The 22,780-nt window shown below is 41.9% G+C and overlaps 1 protein-coding gene across 1 annotated transcript in view; it reads right to left on the bottom strand.

Annotated features, from left to right (window-relative positions):
- Window positions 1-1,269: 1,269 nt before the first annotated feature.
- epha4l (eph receptor A4, like) overlaps window positions 1,270-22,780 on the bottom strand; it is a 62,090-nt gene continuing 40,579 nt past the window's right edge. The window contains exons 5-17 of the mRNA XM_017308126.1: window positions 22,089-22,213; window positions 21,840-21,999; window positions 19,856-19,967; window positions 17,075-17,133; window positions 16,478-16,591; window positions 15,848-16,033; window positions 11,511-11,572; window positions 9,908-10,117; window positions 9,654-9,803; window positions 9,164-9,360; window positions 7,100-7,258; window positions 5,245-6,464; window positions 1,270-2,818 (exon numbers count right to left, since the gene is read on the bottom strand). Of these exons, the coding sequence (XP_017163615.1) occupies window positions 6,350-6,464; window positions 7,100-7,258; window positions 9,164-9,360; window positions 9,654-9,803; window positions 9,908-10,117; window positions 11,511-11,572; window positions 15,848-16,033; window positions 16,478-16,591; window positions 17,075-17,133; window positions 19,856-19,967; window positions 21,840-21,999; window positions 22,089-22,213 (1,649 nt within the window). The 3' untranslated portion in view covers window positions 1,270-2,818; window positions 5,245-6,349. The remainder of the gene's footprint in view (window positions 2,819-5,244; window positions 6,465-7,099; window positions 7,259-9,163; window positions 9,361-9,653; window positions 9,804-9,907; window positions 10,118-11,510; window positions 11,573-15,847; window positions 16,034-16,477; window positions 16,592-17,074; window positions 17,134-19,855; window positions 19,968-21,839; window positions 22,000-22,088; window positions 22,214-22,780) is intronic.

The following is a 22,780-nucleotide window of genomic DNA, read 5'->3' as shown; positions in this document are numbered from 1 at the left end:
GCATGTGCTGAACGGAGCGTCAAATTACCAGCAGAGCGGCCATTTCCATCATTCTGAAAAGCTGCATTTCTCTTTTCAGTTAAGTCAGGTAAGTGTGAGAAATATAAAACAAAGTAGATTACTTTAACCCTTCTCCCTCTTACCAAAAGGATTAATGTGATTCAGTGGAAAATGGAAACAAACTGATGGCTGGCTGAATGTTCAGCCTACTTGAGCAGAACTGATCATTTGGACAATCTTCAACGTGGACAATTTTACAGAGAAAAGACGACTCAAATTCAGGTCGTCTAGTGAGTCCCGCCTGATCTAGACAAATGATCAGCCAACCAAACGCCAGTGTCCCAAAAATTAAAACATTTCCTGATGTCGGATGGCTGGAAGTGTAACAATGTCATTACGTTTGAGGCAAAAATTGTAGACCGTTAATAAACTAAGAAAGTGTATTGTCCTACTGATGTGAATATCGATCGCATACATCTGACTTGCTTGTCAGCAATCCACAAATCCAACTTGACTTATTCTAATCCCCGGCTGCCAACCAATATATACGTACTGGTGTATGTATGAGAATGAAAGGTGTATTTTATACCACATTCACTGGGAAAAAGTAGCTCTAAAGTACTTTGAATAGTTGGTATTGCAGTGTATAAATTCCAGATATACCTGTCTATGAAACAATTAGTGATAATACCTCAAAACCCATCCATCCATTTTCTTACACCCTTGTCGTCCCTAGTGGGGTCAGGAGGGCTGCTGGTGCCTGTCTCCACTGATAGACTTACTGGAGACACTGGCCTGCTTGGTCACCCTGGAGATGTCACCAGCCTGTCACAGGGCAACACAAGCAACCATACACACACACTCACACGTAAGGATAATTTATACAGACCAATTAACCTGACAGTCATGTTTTTGGACTGTGGGGGGGAGCCGGAGTACCCAGAAAGAACCCACGCATGAACATTCAAACTCCATGCAGAAAGACGTAGAGTCGGGAATCGAACCCAGGACCTTCTTGCTGCAAGGCAACAGTGCTTCCAACTGTGCCACTGTGCAGCTTAAAACCACTTCACTTAAAAATGAAGCTCAAAACATCCCAACTAACACTTTAAGGTAACACTTCTTTCTTTACTAAATGGAGGCAGCTGTTTTAATAATGCTATTGTGCAACATAACTTTCTAAAAACTAGAAGTTGGAAATCTTTAGCTTGGATGAAAATGTATGAGGAACTACAGGCTGTGTGCAGAGAAAAGGCACAGAGTCAGTCACATAGTTTCTACTTTAATAAGAATGCACCTTGGCACCCCTTTTATTTACTTCACTTTAGGCTATTATTTTACAAACTAGATATAAAAGGACATAAATAAATGACATAAGTTACATGTACCTATAGCTCCTTAACCAAAAAACAAAACAAAAAAAATTATAATGTCCGAAAAAAGAAAAAAAAATACAAAAAGGATCAAGAGGATGTTAGATCTACATGTCTAGATCATTATGGCATCGGAAGGCATACAATGACAAACATTAACCCTTGCGTTATGTTCATTTTTTTTCTTTTTTTTTGTTTTTAAACTTATCTGACATTTAAGTAAAGGAAAAAAGTATTTTACAGTACATTCTGGTTTCCTTCTCCTTCCAAGCATATCTTGCATATATCCAAGCAGGTCCATTTTCAAGAAATAACCCCCCAACACTCCCAAAAAAGGAAAACAATTAGAAAGGACTGCAGAGCTCTTTTAAGGATGGAGGTGTTCTATTACTGTATATGAATCGTCTCTCAAGAGTTCAGAAACATTCACGAGTATATAGTTTGTAGAGAAAAGGAAGAAAATGAATAAAGTCCATTGTGGTCAACCTGTAGCGTCATGATGTGCTCCGGAAAATTAAACACAAATCCTCTTTAGACATATCCCCCACCCCCCTCGCCCTCTGATCCTTTGTTCTGTCCAGGTGCGTCACTTTTGACCGCGCCCATTCTCACATCCAGAAAGTGTTTCCTCCATGATTCATAACGAGCACGGAGAGTCCAAACTCCAATCTGCTTTTTGTACGCGCTGGAGACGTTTAGTGTCTCGGTTGTGTCCAACTGCAACGCCGCTCCAAATGGGTCTCGCTCCAGAAAAGCTGTTCATTAAATGCTGTTGCTGAGGAAAGCATATATGACGTGAGCAACACACCTTATGTTCTCTCTCTCTCTCTTTTTTTTTTTTTTTACAGATGACACAAAAAGAAAAAAATATAGTCCAGGCTTTTTCTTTTTTTTTATATCAAAAACTATACAGCTCTGTTATCTCCTCCCTTCTCAACAGTGGCATGAAAACAAACACAATTACAAATGTCAATCAGAGAACACACACACACACCCCCACACACACATCTCATTCTCACACTCAAATTATACCCTATTTACTCTACATGCAAAGAGATCAAATAAAAAAAAATCACAATTGAAGTGAATTAAAAAAGTATTTTATCCACCGAAGCAGGTTTTCTCTGTTATATTACATTCTTCTTCTTCTTGTTTTTTTATTTATTTTTCTTTTAAGCTGTTAATTTCATTCATAGCAACTCCAACTCATCGCCGGATGGCCACAGCCACAGGGGTGGCTACACTGTCAAGCCGAGATGCTGCTACGGTGAACATCCCAGGCGTGCGTGAATTGATTTGTCCTCTCGTTGGTGGAGGAGACGCCCCGAAAGGAGAGGCTGAGAAGGAAGCAGGACGACGAGGAAGAAGGAGGAAGAGCGGCAAAAAGAAAATCCCCTCGTGGCAAACGAGGCCAAGATTCCCGTGTTATTGATGGACGGCAGCATCTGGGGAGAAAGAAAGAAAAGAAGGTTCTGAGAAGCTGCATCAGTCACGGCGGTTTTCAGTGTAAACTGTTTCTACTCTGCATCTAATTCCAACCAACTATGCTGTTCTGCAGCTCGACGGCACATTGGACTCCCCGGCCAAAAAAGTCCAGCGTCAGAGAGTGCCAGGCAGAGATAATGCAAAGTATATGCGTGTGATATTCGATATGCGTCCTTGATTTATTGGCACAAATCAAAAGCACACAAATAGGCAGCTATACAGCATCTGTGTTTGATAACTTTGAGCCGGTGCTGTTGGAGTAGGATATGTTGGCAAGCTGAAATAACTCTTTTGTTCAGTCGTTAACAGTTTATCATGAAGAAATATTTGAATATGCACAGAGAAAAGTGAAGAAATAAATTAGTTAGCTAATAGCTATTTAAGACACAAGCTTTTGAGACGATTCTTGGAACAAGAGTCAAATTGAAAAACTTTATATCTGTGTGACGCCATGCTAGCAGATTAACAAGATTCAAATCGTTGTTAAATTTGCAACTGTTTTCTCAGCCAAATGAGGAGCATGTTGCTGCACTGAGGTGCTGTTGGTTCGCTAAGCTGGTACTCTGCAGATTGGTCCAAGTTCACCAAAAGTTACTGGTAAGCTTTTAGATTTTACCCGTCAACAGCATAGAGCTGTCCTCCATGTTGTTGTGTGGCGCAGAGGTTAGAGCGAGTGCTCCGTCTTCTGTGCCTTTGCTCTCTCTGCTCCCTTCCTGTCGGATTACGTTCAAATAAACCCCTCCAAGGTTTTCACTACATTTATAAACGATATGATAAATGCCCATCTCCAGTTGGCTGCTACAATTCACAGAATCTAACATTTTAAAAAAAATCCGCATCCCAGGTTTTTATTATTTTTTTTATTAAACCTTTTAGCACTCCTTGCTGAACGGCAGGCTGGGATTTTTTTTTCTTACAAAAGTGCCTGTGGTGAAATTAGTAGCACCTATAACAAATGTTTCTCTAACAATTTCTATTTTGCAATGTTTTTTGATTTCTACTTCACTTTTCTTGAATTTGGCCCAGGTCAAAGCATCTTTAAATACTAGTTACTCATTAAAATTGCAAAGATTGGATACTTTTGGCAGATCTGTACTGATCACTGTGCTCTATGTCAGTAAAACAAGCATGTTAATATCTACTGTTATAGGAATAAATAAAACAATAGGAACAGGAATGTAACGTGTTAGTGATGGCCAGCCTATTTGGAGTCAAACATTTCGATTTTAAAGCCCTTGTGAGTAATGTTTTTCCCTTAATTAGAAATAATCTGGTTTTATTTTACCCAGCATAAATATACAGTAAATTATTGAAAAATCAATAGATTCAAATGTTTATAGAAGAGGGATCTGTAAATTTTTGTAGATCAAAACAGAAAAAATAGAACAAATGTCAAACATGTGCATCTTTAAAGCAAAACTATGCTGTTCCTTAAGGTGTCATTTTAATGGGTTTATTTATTTTTTCCTATTCTTAATGTGTTTTATCAGTTCTTTAAACAAAAACTAAATAGGAGTCCCTCATTTTGTCAAAAAGCTTGCAAATCGGCCAAGTTTGTTATCTGGTAAAAGTCACCAGATGTTCATGATCCCACTAATAATAAAATGACATTTTAAATAGCTAATAAATAAACAAAGTCTTTACGATTCCCATTTTAAAAAAGTATAAAAATCTCACTCTAATAGGGCAAAAATGCACATCTGCATCGAGTAAATCTCAAATGCTCACCACTACAGAGTTGAAGCTAAGAGTCTCATTTTGGGGTAACAGTGGTGTTTTCATTAAAAAAAAAAAAAGAGCAAAAAATCTATTACACACATCCAATAATATTGGAGCTCCGGCATGAGAAAGTGCTTATGGAGCTCAGTAGAGAATCAACTGGCTGTGTAAGCTAAATTTGTATTTTACCATCCTAATTAACTGAACTCATTTAAAAAATGCACATTTCTCAAGGGAGCACAGGCAAGAGGAGAAACGGTGACATCACCATTGTTCACCAAAATACACCGAGACCGAAGCTGCACCTCGTAGTGGGATCTTTACATTTTCCAAACCCTTTTCCAAAAGCTACGTTTGGCTGACTGGGTGTCAGCTGCTGATTAATTCTTCTCATTAAGATGCCAGAGGCAACAGGCCTGCAGACTGATCACAGAACAGTGCCTATTGATCTGCTCCGGTTGCCTGAGGTGGTGCAACCTGCGTGTTAATTAACACGGCTTCTGCAGCACAGGGGCCAGTGTTGGGGAGGTCCGGGGGAGATCTGGTGATTCTCACTTTGTAGCTACACATGCATGACATTAGAAACTCAACACCACAACAAAGGAAAGCCTAATTCAGTTTCTTTATGTGTTTGTTGGTTTGGGCAGCAGAATGGAAAAGTACTCACCTTGATGACAGCTTCAGTAATCCTCCAGTATCTTCTTGTTGTTTTTTTTTCCTTTTCTTTTCTAGTAGTTGATGATTGCGTTTCCATTTATATCCACATTGTCCTTTTGAGAGAAAGTAAAATCCATCATCTTGCCTCCGGTTTATGCAACCAACTCAGGCGCTTCGAACAAGCGTCCGTTCAGAGTGGTTACGAATAGTCTGTAGCCCCTGCAGTAGCGGCGAGGTGAGGGCTCTGATTCCGATGGGAGACAAATGGAAGAATCCAAAGTGTGTGTTTTTATCGAAGGTGTAGGAGGGATTGTTTTTGGGAAGACAGGGGTGTGGGAAGTCTCCTTCGGAAGATCAAAGACATTCTCAGTAACGCCCAGCGGGCAGCAAAATCTGGCATTCTGGGAGAAAAACAAGGTCAGAAGAGAGGCAACAAGAAAAAAAAAAAAAAACTCCTTGAAATAAGCTTTCACTACACCAGCATCTCCCCAAAGACTGCAGCCGTCAACCTCTGAGATATTCGCAGGTAGCATCCTCCACTTTCCAAGAGATATCAAACAGATCCAGCTGACGGAGAGAAAGAGAACAACGGTGGCCGGGGCAGCCTTTGAGTCCCGCAGAAACAAGTCACATACTATAAACACAGTCACAGGAAATTCAAAAAGTCTGTTCCTTGGAGGATTCCAGAGGGAAAGTTCCAAGAGATAGCCGTTTGCCCAAGAGGAGGAAGAAATGTCAGATCCCAATACCTCCTTCCTTCCTTCCTTCCTTCCTTCCAGACCTTTAAAGGCACTCCAGATTGGCCTCTTGGAAGCACTTTTTCAGCCGCCCGTCCGGTGAATCCAAAAAATGCAGAAGTGTTCCATTCTCCAAAACAACAAAAAGGGGGAAGGAAAAGGTCAGATTTTTGAAAAAGTGCCAGTTTAGACACCTTTTTTTTTTTTCTTCATCATCAAGGTCTTGTTTTCTTTTAGATCCAATTTAAAGTGCGTTGATGAGGTAAACTATTTCTTCATAGTTTATTTGTCTCTTTTTTTATATTTAACATTTTTTTATTATGTTTTCTTTCTTTTTTAAGAAAAAAAATGTCTTTTTGATTCCTTTGCTTCCTCCTCTCAGACAGGAACCATTCTGCCTTGGATCTGTTGCATTTGGGACAGCATACTCTGGACGCTGGTCAGGATTTTGTTCTGATGCGCAGCAGAGGAGATGCCTATGCGTGCCATGTCCCTGAAAAAAAGACAAGGAAAAAAAAACCGTTTTTTAGGACTCAGGAAAATAAAAAAATCTAAATGATGAATTTTACATCACTGGGAATTGGCTGAACAGTTTTTCTGTTGTATAAGTATTTTTTTCTTATGAGCAAGCAAAACTTAGTTCTGTTTTGCTTGATTTTTTCTACTGTTTTCTAACAGTAGAAAAAAAGAAAAAGACAAGAATGTGTCCATATAGAATTGTGTTGGAATTATCAATGCTTCATTTAATAAAAAAAAGCACTAATATATTTTAAATACAAAGCAAAAAGACATTTTTTATATGGTCACCAATCAGCACTCTGTAGGAAGCAAATAAAGATGCAGAATTTAACATCTTCAGCTCGTGACATTTTTGTCATGTCTTCATGTATTAAAAACAGAGGTATAAACATGAGGCGGATTATGAGGAACATCAAGTTCTTTCATTTCTTAGAGGTGTGGATTATTTTTTCACCAACAAGTGTGATCATTGCTAAAGTATATGTTTAAGGATTTTGCTAGCTATTTAAAGTCATAGAAATTTAAAAGTTATTATTATTAATACATTTTACATCTTTGTTTCCAGTTTTTCCTTCCTTTTTGTCTCTGTTACCACCCGTTCGTACTCACTCCTGTGTCATGTGGACCACAGCTTCCGGAGTGGTGTAGCCGGCTGCAGTGAAGTTGTCACTGTATCTCTCCATGCCAATGGCCTGCAGCCAGTCCTCCACTGTGCCCACTGCGGAGGATGCCTCAGGGCTCCCTGGCTCCAGCAGGGTGGTGCTGGGCCTGAAGTGGGTGGAAGACAGAAAAAAAAAGATTTTTTATTTTTGTCCTTTTTTATTTTAGTAAATACCACCATCTTCCACTCGAGTTCTGTTCTTATTATCTGTGTTGAATCTTCTGCCCAAGTCATAAATCCAAACTATAACTTACAAAGGAGTCCGCAAGCTGACTTGAAACTTCGACTTGAAATATAAAGATGCACGTATTTCAGAGATGAATTATTATTCCCACAATAAAGAAAATGACGATTTGAAAACTAAAATTTTTATTTACTCAGGTTATTTTTGTCTGACACTAAGATTGCGTTGCTGATCTGAAACATTTTAGTGTGCAAGAAACTAAAGAGAGAAGAAGTGTGTAAGGGGGAAATACTCCACAGCTCTGTAAAACATCAGCGCTACATGAAAAAATATCTCTCATTCTGCTGTGTGATGAATATTACATCCTGTATGATGATGGAGAACTACCCACAGGCTGTGAAAATCACCACGCTACATTTCTCTTTAGCTGTTCTGCTTTGAGGGAAAGCGCACATCTGTCAGGGTCGCCTCTGGTTTGCGTCCCTGCCTTGTGGGTGCTACCGGAACGCAGGCCAAGTTCAACACAGTTCTTCCCTGAAGTGACCGACACTGTTAGTTAATCCTTATTTTACACAAAACACATAACCCCTTCACGAAGGTGCATTTTACAGCACAGCTGGGTCCCCGGCCACCTTCCCATATTCATCATCGAATCGCCCACCCCTTCTGTTTTTTTTGCTGCTTTTCTCCTTTCTGTTGAAACAGTCCTCTCAACCATAAAAAATCCAACGGAGGCAATGACTTATTCACTGTCATCCCGCTCTGGTAACTTTCTCACAGTTCCATATTCTGTAACCCTTTTTATGATCTTCTCTTCCATAAAAAAAAAAAAAAAACTATGCTGAGGTGAACTAAGGTAACGTTGGACCCCTTAAGTCACCTCCACTCATTAGGTGGGAACAGAATGAGTGCGGAGATCCCTTTAAACCCACACACGCTTCTTGGTCCGTAACTGCAAAAGGCCTCATTTATAGGATCCAGCCCCGCTAATTATTCCACAAGGACTCCCTCCTAGCTCTCCCCTCGTCCCATTAGGTGACTGTGAGTCTGCGCAACCCGCTCGCGTGCGCTCACACACTCGTTAAAGTCAAACAGACTCCTGCTGCTCCGCGCCGAGTCTGTAAACACACACAGGTCATTCTTAACGCTTTTAGCCGCCGGAGAGTAATGGCGGCGGAGCTGCAGGGTATTGGTTGTTTCTAAGTCGCTGTTACATCGTAATTCTCCCCCCTCTGTTAGAGCGGCTGCATTCCTGAATGTACAGCGCCATTAACGCCAGTATGCAGAGAAATCCATTAGGGAGGGTATCTGTGCGGAAAACAGCCGCAAAATGCTGCTGGATAATGTTTAATGGTGATGTGAATAAAAAGCGTAGATGTGAGCATGTGTGGCCAGATACTAACTACATAATATATTGTGAGTGCATTGTGTGAGTTTAGTGGTAAGTAAATAATTAATTACTTATTTTAATCTCAAACAACCGTGCTTCCCCATTGTGTGGTTGACGTGCTGTCCAGAATATAAAGGCTTTTCATCAGTCTTCTTTGTGACAAAGCTCAAGCTCAAATCTCAAATTTGTCCCAGTTCAACCACAGCACTTTGTTCCTATTGTGCCCCTCGCATGGGTCAGTGCAAATTAAAAATGCGACTCCCATCTTATCAACAACCTGTAGCTTTAAATCAGGTTTTCTTTTGATAATTTGTCTGTAATGCTAGAACTTAAGCATGCACAACCTTAGCATCTGTTTTAGCATCAACATGACCAAAGAGCTAGTCTTATAAAAACCGTCATCCCAGCATTACATTTTCTGCAGTCTCGCTCCATCACCTGACTGCGGTCTCTCCCCCGGTCCTCTTCAGGGTGTTGGGGTTGCGGATCAGCTTATCCAGCATGTTGACGATCTGTCCGAACTTTGGCCGGTCGGCTCTCTCTCGCTGCCAGCAGTCCAGCATGAGCTGGTGGAGAGCCACAGGGCAGTCCATGGGTGGAGGCAGCCGGTAGCCCTCATCAATAGCCTTGATCACCTAGCAAAACAGTAGATGGATGCTGACGTTAATTCCCAGGATTCTGGTAGTTTTTTTTTTTTTAAGGAAATGTAATTACTTGTAATGTACTTATGTTTCCTTGAATTTCACTTGGTGTAAGTGAAATTCAACTCTGTGTTATCATATGTGGAATATAAATGTCACAGAAACCAGGTCATGCTGCGTGTTGCACATTCTTATCTTAATTAATGTGTAAGGTGGAATGATAAAACTAATACAGACTGTCTGTTATTTACGAGCTGTTAGACACAATCATGTATCCTCAGACTTACGTCTTGATTACTCATGTCCCAGTACGGTCGCTCGCCATATGACATCACCTCCCACATGACGATGCCGTAACTCCACACATCACTGGCTGAGGTGAACTTCCTGTAAGCGATGGCCTCTGGGGCCGTCCAGCGAATAGGGATCTTGCCTCCCTGTAATTGGATGCCGGGCTGATTAATTAAAGCTGACAAATAAGGTGACCGGCGCATACACAGTTGGGCACACAGATGCAAAAGACACACGCTTGCACGCTCACCCTGGTGGTGTACGCAGCCTCCGGGTCGTCTTCCAGCACTCGTGACATGCCAAAGTCAGACACCTTGCACACCAGGTTGCTGTTCACCAGGATGTTGCGAGCGGCTAAGTCGCGGTGAACGTAGCTCATGTCTGACAGGTACTTCATGCCTGACGCAATGCCGCGCAGGATGCCAACCAGCTGGATGACTGTGAAGCGACCATCATTCTTCTGCAAAAAAAAGAGGAAATTGCCACTGTTGTAGATATCAGGACTTTGAATCACTAGGAAAAGTAAATAAAAACCCCATTTGGAGATGGCTTGTGTTTTTGAAATGTGAAAATCTGAGAATTGTGTAAACCTGATTTGCATCTTTGTAACAACAGCAACATTTTGTACTCACATATATCATCTTTTTCTGCTTTATCTCATACATATACAGAACACCCTGCTGGGTAGGTTCTTGTGATGGCACGATACGAGACCATATACTGTCATGACATGACGACATAATGACGACGTTCAGGAGTTTGGTCCATTGTCCAAAGTGTGCAGCACAAGTGGTGTGAAAATTTCCAGCATTTGGTTTCAAATCAAATTTTAAGCCACATTCTCCAAACTAGGGTTGCACAATGGCGCAGTTGGTAGAGCTGTTGCCTTGCAGCAAGAAGGTTCTGGGTGCGATTCCCGGCCCCGGTCTTTCTGCATGGAGTTTGCATGTTCTCCCTGTGCATGCGTGGGTTTTCTCCAGGTACTCCGGTTTCCTCCGACAGTCCGAAAACATGACTGTCAGGTTAATTAGCCTCTCCAAATTGCCCCTAGGTGTTGCCCTGCGACAGACTGGCGACCTGTCCAGGGTGTACCCCGCCTCTCGCCCGGTACGCCTGCTGGAAATAGGCACCAGCAACCCTCCCGACCCCACTGAGGGACAAGGGTGTAAGAAGATGGATGGATTCTCCAAACTATTCTTAACTGACATGTTTTAGGAACTGGAAACATTCCCAACAAGTACATTTAGTAAACAGCATTTAGTAAACAGCAACAGCATCACCGTTTTCTCCATACAACTCTTGCATCTCAAGTTTTGATGAGAAGTTGAAGGGTGCTAATTTTGCAAAGTCTTGCTATTCCCTGACTTTGCCATATTAGTACACTTGTGTTTCTGAATGAATTATTCCATGAAGGAATAAAAAATACCAAAAAATGACAATCATAAACGGCAATGTTACAACTTCAATACTCGACATGTTGCAGAAAAAGGAGCTACTTTTACATTATGTTATGTGTTTTTGTTTAAAATGTCTAATGCGTTAAGGTATTTGCAGCAGTCACTAGTCTTTGAATTTTCCTCTTTTAAATGTCAGCCTACTTTCCCAGCATGTTCCGTGTATTGCCTAGGATCAGTGAGCACCTCGCGTGTAGTGAACCTGAAAAACAGAGGTGAAACCTCCTTGTCAGGAAAAGCATGAGTTGATCAAAGCGGATAAGGATTAGGGTCGGTGTTTGTGAACCAACACTTGTTATTTCAGCGGATGACATTACAGAGATAAGATGGCATCGCTACAGTCGTGTCACACACCGACACCCGTGCACAAGTGTGCGCGGACAGAAACGCATGACTGACCCTCAGGAATGCATCCAGCGATCCGTTCTCCATGTACTCCGTGATAATCATCACCGGCTTACCTGGAGAAAGAAAGAGAAAGAGAGAGAGAAGGGAGAAGCAACGGCAGATGATTATGGTGGCAAGCGATGCACATCGCAGCTCCACACAGCAGGCGGGATGTTGAGGGAGTGTATGCATGTGAGTGTGTGAGGATGTTTGACTGTCAGGTCCCATGGTGACTTAATTAGCTTTCCCCGACCATCATGTCTCCCCTGCACATTCAAAAATCTCCCCAATAAAACAAAACCCCACCACACACACACACATTAAAACTCACACCATCTTGTGTTTATGCAAATATGAAGTGACATTGGACACACTGTGCAGTCTGACTGCAGTCAAACACCCAGAATCCCCCCAGACTCCATACTTATGTCACTCGCTGCCCCCTTGCCCTCTCTCTTCTCTGTCAAATTTCAACGCATCTGTCACTCTTGGATAGCGCCCCTATTTCTTCCCCGTTTTTCGCTCAGACGCTTTTCCCCTTTGAACTCTGCCACTCCTCTTTTCACCTTTTCTTTTCTGCAGGGGGCGGGGAGCTGCTTCTTTATCTGAGCTGAGGCAGACGGCAGAACAGGAGGACGTTTCCCGGTGGGTCCCTGCTTAACGTTGGTCTCTACAAATGAGGGAGGATGGGAGGCGGAGAGGGAGGGACGGGAGCTAAACATGATTGTATGTGTGTGTTTGGAGGGGATTGTGTCCATCAGCAAAGTGGCAGCAAGCTGCAAATTTCTACTCCACACCCTTTGTATTCTGTTTTTAGTCATCCATTTTCAACTCGACCCGCACCAGCGTATTTACCATTTTCCTCCAGCCTCCTTTACTCTAAAATCCCTAAATAAAAACAAATGCAAGCAGTTGTCTTCATAAAACCAATAACTGGGAAACATTGATTTAATCTCTGTAAAAAAAAAAAATACAAGTGTTCTGTGAGGAGCTGAGGATAATTAATGAACTCTGGTGCACACTGCTATGATGCTTTATGCCTACCCCTGAACGCTGTCCACCACCTCCCAGCTGGAACACTGTGGTGGCAGCATCATGTTGTTCAGATGTGAAAGACTGTGAAGATTCAACATACAGCAGGGCAAAAGCACTAAACATGCATCCAGAGCTCCAATGGTATTATTAATAAGAAAGACGTGTGCCAAAGGCCAATTGTACCTTTGGAAGACCTTCAGAGATCAATAACTACGGCAGTAGACTCATTTAAAATGACAACTACTCACAAATGTTCCCAATATGGAAAAATGACAAAAGGGAAGCCAGTTTCTAAGAAAAAAAAAAACAGAACTTAAGAGTCTCCTTTTGTGTTGATCTAGGGCACAAAATCCCATTAAGATAATTGAGGTTTGTTGCTGTAAAGTGACAAAATGTAAAAAAGTTTCGGAGATATCAATGCACTAAAAGAAAAGCTTATTCATTTGAAGAAAAACCCTGACTAAATCTTGCTGCTTGGACAAGTTCTGTGACCCAACAGAACGAGAAAAGGAGCAGAAAGCCAACTGAGCAACTGGAAGCGAGGGTCTTCAAGGTGAAGTTCTTCGGCCCCAAAGCAGGCTTCCAGCTACACCAAGAGGCCGTCAGTCAGCCCCTTACACGCTGCATGATTGGCACTCTCTTAATTATGGGGGACTCCAGTGATGCCCAAAAAGAGGAAGTGGAACTAAAGTTGGAGGAGAAGTGGGGGCCCTCTTTGTCGGCCATCTTTGTTCTCTTTGTTGCAAGCCCCTGGCCTGGGGCTGCCGGTGATTGACAGCTGCGCAATAAACTCTGAGGAGCGTCTGACCTGCGACCTTAAACTCTCGCCTTCCCAGCCCCGCCCTCTTCCCTCCAGCCCATTTGCATGTTAATTCCGTGTTTACTGAATACGCCCTGCCGCCTTTGGCAATGAACTCTGGGCGAGGGGCTGCATCAGAGGGCCGATTATCACCTGCCAACAAAACCGTGGAGTTTGGGGAAAACGCAACAGGGGGTGCAACGCTGGGGGAGTTGCTGGCTCTCTAACGACTGCACCTCGCCACAATCTGCTTTTAAGAGCAGATCGGTTGGAAATTAGCATTCTCCAACTTTATGTAAATCAGCCTTGAAACGTATCACATCTGATTTCAAGCTCTAATGGAGGCTAGATTTTAATTACACACTGACATGATAGAAACACTAAGTATACACATGCTTCAGGATGGTGGACTGCAGCCAGCAGTCTTCAGTGACAGATCTTTGCACATTTATGGAGTTTAGTGCCTATTTGGAGTTCCTCCATTATTAATAAGCCTTAATTGGCTCAGTTGGACATGCCAGCAAACTGAGGCCAAATTGAGAATTCCTTTTAACTTGATTGTAATGGAGAGTGGAATGCAATTCAAATAATGGATTTTTAATAGATTCCACTGACACTCTCAAGTGTGAAGGACTCATTTGCCCAAACCTTGTATCAAGCTCTCAAAAGTATGGGTGGAGAGAGTGGGAGTTATCAGATGTTCTCTTTGCCTTGGCGTTCGTGTCGGCCTTTGTCACTGCCATGCAAACCATCTGCTTCTTCTTCATCTCTCAGCCGGTTCAGTAGTCCCACCACTGTCCACTCCTGCATTCTCTCTTTTCTCAGCTCCTAACTACTTCTCTGCCTATCCCTCTCTGCAACTGTTTGCGCCTTTCTTGGCACCTTTCTTTCTCTGCAGCTTCTTCTCCTTCCTCCCTCTTATCCCCCTTTACTTTGTCTTTCTCCCTTTGTCTGAGTCTGAGAGGTCATTCTGCGTGGTGAGCGGTGTGATAGGTGATAAGCAATTCTGCCTGTGCCACTGTGCACTTTCAGCTCCAGCAGGACAAAGAGTGTGCTTGTGTTCGTGCATGTCACCATTGCCGTGCGTGTGTGAAGGCGAACGAGTATGACAGGGGTAGAGACAGCGTTATCTAGCTAAGATATGGCTGGGCTGTTGTGTCGCAATGCATTCAGACACTCCATCCATCTACGCCAGGTCGGCCATCAGCTATGGTAACCGCCAAAAAGACTTCCCTACATGCTTGCACACGCACTCACCTATAGCTTCACAAATACCATGAAGCGAAGGTGTGAAAGGTGTGAAACGGGGGGTTGATGGGGAAGTAGAGAGAGGAGGAGAGTGCCAAGGGCAGAGGGAGAGAAATTTGGCCGGTGTTCTGTGACCATGCAGAAGCAGATAGAGAAGGGATAGGGTATCACTCCCTAACCCCAAACACATTTACAGCTGACACCATGATTAATGAGTCTGGAGCTGAGCTGAAGGGCCTGTTCCTGGACCCATTAGCCCCCCAACACACCCCCATCCTAATGCCCAGCTAGCTCTAACACTGCCTCCCCCGCTCCAAAGCAGGACCCAATCCATCTGGACAAAACCTACCTCTACCATACAGCACACATATATTGTGTCTTCCGAAAGTGTTCACACCTCGGTATTTTTTCCCCTGACATTTATCATGTTAAACCACAAACAATGCATTTTAGTGGGCCTTCATTTGATAAACCAACATTAATCAGTACAAAACAGCAAGAAAAATGATGCATGGTTTGAAGAAATGAATTGTGTTTAACCCCCTATGCCAACAGTTTGCAGGCTTTTTGTCTTTTGTACTAAGTAGCTCAATCTTAGAAAGATTGGACAGAAAACATTTGGGGACATTTTCAAGAGTTGTCACAGATTCTTAGTTGAATTTAGACATGATCTAAACCAAATCAGATCTAAACAATCCCAGTATATCTCTAGGTGCTTGTTGTACTAACTGGTTTTCTGCCAGGATTGTCCTGTACTTTGCTCCATCCATCTTAGCATCACTTCTGACTAGCTTCTGTGTCCCTACTAAAGAAATCCATGATGCTGCCAGCATCAAGTGTCATGTTGAGGACCCAGTTTTCAAAATGAGGTGTAGTGTTGGTTTCCTGCCATACTTAGCATTTTCCATGTATTTCCATGAATTTAAAAGGCTACTACGACTTTTGAAAGGCACTGCATAAACTCAATTATTGTACATGCTGTCAAATATCAGCACAGAAATGTACACCATAGCTGGTGCCAGAGACTGGTTAGTCCCCATGATCACCTTCCCTGAAATATGTAATTTATTATGAGTTATTGTTAGATTATTTTACTGGAGACAGCAGAAATGAATGACCTTTCTGTGCCTCCAATAATGATATAACAGTAACTGTGTGTGTGTGTAAATGTTGCGAGTGTGGGAGCTGAGTTTCATTACAATCCCTCCCACCCATCTGAGTCCTATTTTAATGCTAGAAGAAGGAAACAGCCACATACTGAACGTACATTTGGTGACCACACCCTCCAGGTGAATGATGTTGGGGTGGTCAAACTGGCCCATGATGCTAGCCTCCGACAGGAAGTCTCTCCTCTGCTTGTCGGTGTAGCCGGCTTTCAGCGTCTTTATGGCCACGCAAATCTCCCTCTTGCCAGGCATTTTCAAGCGACCGCTGCAGACTTCACCAAATTCTCCTGAGAACACACAGGCTGCATTCAAGATGTGGCGCAATGATAAATGAACGTTCTGATTCAGATACCATAAATCAAATCAAAACATGTTTGTGTCTATGTGTATGTGTGTGCGTGTCTGCAGGTTTGAAGGGTTCCACTTTTAACATTGATCAGGGTCTTTTTAATCCCCTTTTGGCCTCCTCCTTCTCTTATCCATTGGAGCAGAAACAGAAGAGGAAATGGATATTGATTCTTTCGCTTTATTATTTTGTCATTGGATGACTTTTCTCTGGCCACAGGAATAGCGCAGACAGAATATTAAGCTTGTGTTGATTTTTTTTTTCTGCCTCGTGACTTCTCTTAAGGTATAACAAATGTCTTCTGGCATTGTTTTAATGTTGCTCTAAAAATAAAGTGAAGTCTGAAAGCATTTAAAGAGTCCAAACAAAGCTTTTTCTCCCTTACCGATACCGATAACTTTCTCGATCTTGATACAGGAAGCGTCAATCTCTTTGGCAAACTCGCGGACAGCTTGATTCGGGTCCTCATAGGTAAAGGGGTCAACGTATATCCTGACTCCTGAGAAAAGAAAGGATGGAAGGGAAAGGAGCAAAAACATAGAAAGGGTGAGGTTCATTCATTTAGGCAACTCTGCTCTCCGCCCTCCATCTGTTCTTTATTTCCATCACGCTGCAGGCTACACTGCCTTCCTCTCTGGATCCTCTCCTCCTCCTTCTCCTCCTCCTCCTCCTCCTCACTTCCCTCCATACCTCACTTCACACTGTGACTCTATTGCTTTTCATGTCATAGTGGTGGACTCTGATGAAGATGGAGCTCATTAACTTGGAATTCTTCTGGCACGCAAATAACAACGCTGATGACTTGATAATGAGGTGTTTGAAACATGTTAGCAAGCAAGTACATTAACTTCCAAATAGTTTGTTTTTCTCCCCATTTTATGGGACTCGTTTGCGGTTTAGAGTGCATGCACATGAGCACACCTGACAGCACTAATGGTTTTCAATTACAGAGCGCGTAGGTGGACAGCGAACTATGAGTTACCTTGGTGTAAGTGCTTCTCTTCGTCAGAGTCCTGCTTGGCCTTGCTGTATTTACTCCTTCTGGGGACAAAAAAGAAAACAGGACAATCAGTCATTTTCAAAATATGTCGCAATATATCTCATATTCAGAGTTACAGTCAGACTAGCAGTCAACGTGTCTCAGTTAGCCTGGAAGAAACTACAAACAAGGTAGAACGCCTGACAGTATTCCTGAAGTTTGCTACAGCACATAAACACTCAAGTGAGCATGAGGTAAATCTAATTTTATTTATTTTATTTTCCAATAAAAAGAAATTAAGGCCTAATTTTGGCCTTAGTTTGATTATTGGAAACGAAAGATTATTTGTTTTAAACCTTTGCCTAAATACTGTAAACCACAGCATTTTTACTGTGTATAAGTAAATTATATAAAGACTGATGTTTTGAAGCCTTTGTTTCTGCTATTTCTGATGATTTTCTGGCAAATCAAAACAATAAATTATAATATTACTAAAACTATATAGACTATATAACTATATATAAAATAATAAGACTATATTTAACATCTGTTTAAAGGTTATTTTCAAAAAGCTGAATATGACTGCAGGTTTAAGTCTTACCTGAATCTCTTTATGATTTAATATAAACCATGTAGGTTTTTTTTTTATTTGCAAAGAAAGTCAATATTATCTTTTGTTTTGTTTTTTTTCTTAGATCAAATTGATTTATGCAGTGGTTAAAATATGTATTGACAACTTGAAAATCACAGAAGTGACAAAGTAAATGCACATTGGTAACATAAACATTTTATTGTTAGAGATATAACAATTAGAATATGTAACAGATTTTCGATCAGCGTTTTTGTAAATCTTTGACCTAAGTAATAATGTATGTCGGTATAAAACTAGCATTTAAATAGATTTTTGTTTTTAGCTTTTCCAGTGTGTTTATGTTAAGAGCAAAGAAGGGAGCATTTTGTGATGCTCCCTGAATAACTTAGATCTTTGCCAAAACATTCAGATTCCAAAAGGCTACAGACTTTTCCAGTCCTGTATGTTCCATAAATAACAGAGGTTCAAAGTTTGAAAAGAAAAAACAGAGCTATTTGCTATGCTCTGCTTAGCTGTCCTGTTATCTGTCAAAGTCTGACTCTCTTGCAGTCTGAATGTAGTCCAGATATGGCTTTTAAAGGCTGAGTTATAGTCGTGCTTTTAAGTTCAGAGGTGCCCGACCCGGTGCCACAACAGCAAGCGAGGCCAGCGGAGGGGACGGCCCATTTGGCAGGCTCCCCTTGTGCCCTGTTCAATGTGTCAACTATAAACCTAGCTTAAATCTTTTGGCTTCCTATGACGGTACGTTTGAACACCACTGATAAAGAAAACACCAATCTTTCAGTCTTCTGTATTCAGTACCTCACTAAACAGCACTGAGGTTACCTTCTTGCATTTACCAATAAGTGAAAGTTGGATTTTTAGCAACCAGTCAGTTGTCCTGATCGGGTTACCAGGCAGAGCATCATTATTACAATGTGTACTTTTTGTTTTTTACAGGATTAATAGTGATAATCAGCTGGAACTGATCTGGAAGAACATTAAAAATGGAACAGCTTGATGGACTTGAAAAAGGGACGACAAAAAAGAAAATGCTCTAAAAATCCCTCCGGACGCCTGACATCTGTGTTCATATTGATGCACAGGTCAGTGGTGGAAATGACCACATGTGTGAGACATTGTCCCCGAGCAATGGTTGTGCAATGATGGTAAACGGCAACGTGATTGCAGTCCCTCCCTACAATCACAGGCTGGCCGCAGCAGCACAATGACAGCGGCCATCGCATGCATATAAAAAAGGGCCGAGAGAACCACCTGCTTGGCTGGAGAGAGAGAGAGAGAGAGAGAGAGAGAGGCAATTGCATGGAAAAAAAGAGGACACACACACACACAACCAACTGCCCCTTTCACTCATCATCATTCTCAACACTAACACACTCATGCAAGCAATGATCTAGTGTCCATATTAAGGCACACAAAGGCAGGAATCAACACACGTGACACTTATATTTCCTCTCTGTAGTCAGGCATGCAAAACTTTTTTTTTCTTCCTGCATACGAATACACACATTTACACCTTCAATACACAAACACACGCTCGTTGGGAGTGTGGTTAACACCCTGAGGTGAGACAGCCCATCTGCATGTAATCCCATCTGTGTGACGGCGCTTTGTCCTGCTGCCTGGTTAACACTCTGAGATTGGGTCACTGCAAATCCACCTGATGCCTCTCCATCTAACTCTCTCTGTATTCTAGCTCCTACTTTTCATTGCCTGCTTATCTCATTGTCCCTCCTGTTGCTCTTCCTTTTTCTTTCTCACTTCTATATGTCTCTGTCTCGTTCTTATTTTTTTTCTTCCCTGGCGGACAGAAAACCGCAGCAGGGGAAAATAACCAGCAGCCGTGATTACCACAGCTAGAAGGGAGATAGAGGAAGGGGTGGGGGGGGGAACAACAAGGAAGGAGAGGAGTGGGGGGGTGGATGCAGGAGACAGGGAGTGAGGGGTCGCTGATTGCATCTCTTCAGCTGTCGGAGCTGTCAATCACGTCTCCGGTGTGGCAAGTCATCACTCATGTGCCGTGAGCCAGTTGTACAAGCTGCCTGGCGGTGCGGATGTGCGCATATTTGTGAATGACTTTCCTGACAGCTGCTTTTTCTGACCCCCGAGGAAGACATCCCTCAGCTGCAGGGAATGAGGAGGAGACAGAAAGCAGGAGGGATAGCGGAGGGGAAGAAGGGGATGACGCTCACCTTCGGCTGATGACGAAAGCGCTGATGAGGATAATCAGAAGGACCACGCTGCCCACCACAGACACCAGCAGCACGGTGGAGTTTGCCCCGTCGCCTATAATGGGAGCTGGGACTGCGGCGAAAAGGATTTGAAGGGAGTGGAAAAGAAGGGAAAGAAAAGAGAAGTAGAAAGTGAGGAATGTTAGAGGGAGACAAAGAGAAAAGTCAACATCATTATGCTTGACCGAGCTGCCATGCATCAAAGGGCTGCTGTGCATTGTGTGTTTGTCAAAGTAACTGATCTCCTACATCCTCCCCTATGCAGCACAGTGTTTGTTCCCCCTGCCTCCATTTTACAGTCCTCCCCGCAAAATTGGCCGCTCCGCATGCTTCATTGGGAGACAATGATGACCCATTAGGATGTGTGCTTGACCGTGTCATTATCATGCGCCGCTGTGCCTCTGCATCACAAAGAGGACACCTGGGTCTTTTAGTGCACCTCTGTCACTTTAATTTAATGTACATGCAATGAATTTTACAAGGTGACGGTGAATGTTAGGAAATAATAGACAGTTATTTGGTTGGATTGAGTACGCAGAGTTACTGATATAAAAGGCTCACTTTGGTAAAACAGCAGCAAAGTCAAACTGATTTTATAGTCGTACAGAGAAGTGCAAGCAAATGTAAACACTTTAAGTGCCGATTTATAGCATAATGAAATCATCAGTTTTTTAGTCTTAAAAATCAATCAACTTAAAAAAAAAAGCCCTATTACATATTTATTATGTATTTAATAAATGTCAATAAACACTCGCCTCGATGTATGGGAACAACAAAAAGATGCGGGTTATTCATCCCTCCACCTTTCCATACATTTGCAGTTTTTTCACCTCCCAAAGTACTTTGACAACTGATGCTTTAAAATTATGATCTATAATCTGCTCGTAGCTCTCTGTCAGGAAATGTATTTCTGTGACTCCAGAAAGTGCAGCATTCACCAGCAGAAATCTGTCTTTGGCTTTGTTTAAGGAGCATAATCTGTCTTAGTTCATGAGAGTTAACTTGACTATGCCGTTTCAAAGCAACAATAAAACACTATATAATGTAATATACAATCTGCAAACAAAAAATTATATTAAGTGACATATGTGAGTATTTTTTCATGATCTTTTATCTACATCAATAAAAAAATGACTTGGTACAAGACATAGATTTGCCCTGCCTAAACATCAGTATGAAGTTGGCTGTTTAAGTGACGTGTAAGAGACAATATGGCAACATGTGGGAATTAAATTTGGGTAAGAACTGACAAAGAGGGAAATCCTCCAGGAGCCCCACAAACTCCTCTGTTTACAAAAGTATTGCAGAGTTTAACCTCGGTGCAAGTTAGCCCAGTAGAAAATCTACAGCAGAATGTAGACTGTGTTTTCAATAACAATGAATTTTCTGTAATGGCTTCATGGCACCTAGACCGAGAGAACATTGTGTAAATAGACACAAAATGATAAAGAGCTGAAGTTATATTCAGAGCATCAACATCTGATGCTTTCCGTTAAAACATCTACAGAAACCGGAATCTCAAAAATTCAAAATAACTTTCTGTGACTAACCAGTTATGTGGCTGTACTGAGGGACTCTGTAACGGGTGATACAGCAGCCAGGTCAGTGCAATCTGAGAAGCTGATGCCAAGTTCTGAACTGTAGCTGGCGATAAGGTTACTAGGTCCTGCTATCTTAAAACCTTCAGCCTGTTCCGTGGCTGGCTCAGATGCTGAGACATAAGTTGCCAGTCAGGTTCTGGGGAGCAGCATAATTTATGTTTTATAGACAACAGGTTGTGATTAATCACTCTGATATGATGAGGAGAAAACCTCATAAAAGATGCTATCAATGTGAGATTGTTCATAAAATGATGTGGCAACTCTGGCATGGCGTCCTGTTCTGCTCTGTGACAGTGATGTCATCAAGACAAGTTGAGGAGAGGCTGCGCTGTTATGAGACTCACCGGAGTTAGTCATGAACTCAAAGGGTCCGCTAAATTCACCGTATCCGGCGGCAGTCCGAGCACGCACATGGAACACATAAGAGGTGAGGGGGGTGAGGCCCTTGATGTCCGTGTTTCTGGACGATGTTTTTATGATGCGATAGCTTCTTTCGTTCTGGTCCTGAGGATGACAAAAAGACAATCAGTTACTCAAAAGTTGCTTTTTTGAAACTTCGATCTGTGACCTTTGATCTCATAAGCACCACTTACCTTCTCGTAATACTTGACCTCATACTCCAGGATGACACCGTTGGACCTCTCTGGTGGCTGCCAGGCCAGTGAGATGGTGTGTCTGGTGATGTCCTTTGCCTGGATGGACGTTACTGGAGAAGGGGCTGATTAAAGAAAGAGTAAAAAGAAGTATAGTTTACTACTTTTGACTAGTTTGGCAAAGTTATTATGAGAGCATTTTTGGAGAAAAAGTAGTAGAAAATGTATCAGTCAATTAAGTTTATTTGTATAGCACACTTCAGCAACAATGCAATTCAAAGTGCTTTACGTCATGAAAATATAAAAACATCACACAGTCAAATATTGTGAAAACCCGTAACAGGTATTGCATTTTGTCAAGTGCCACATCAAGTGCCACATCAAGTATGTTGGTCAATGCTCCATTTATTACGGCTCAAAAGCAACTTTAAATCGGTGTTTAGCATGCTAACAGTTAGCCAGATTTTAGCTGGATGATTTTAGCAATTTAAAACATCTCATATGAAAATGTACATTTTTGAGAGATACATCTCTATTATTAAACTTTTACACTAAAACACAAACGTTTTGTGCGTTTGCCACGTGTAGTTTTAATTTTGTTCTAGTCAGTTGATGAGGTTGTTAACTTTTAAATAGTTGGGTTTCTTTTCACAGAGAAAAGAAAGCCAATATGTAAAAAAAAAAAAAAAAAA

Source organism: Poecilia reticulata, linkage group LG13, assembly GCF_000633615.1.
Source record: "Poecilia reticulata strain Guanapo linkage group LG13, Guppy_female_1.0+MT, whole genome shotgun sequence".
Classification (NCBI taxonomy): Eukaryota; Metazoa; Chordata; class Actinopteri; order Cyprinodontiformes; family Poeciliidae; genus Poecilia; species Poecilia reticulata.
This window is presented reverse-complemented; position numbering and strand designations above follow the sequence as displayed.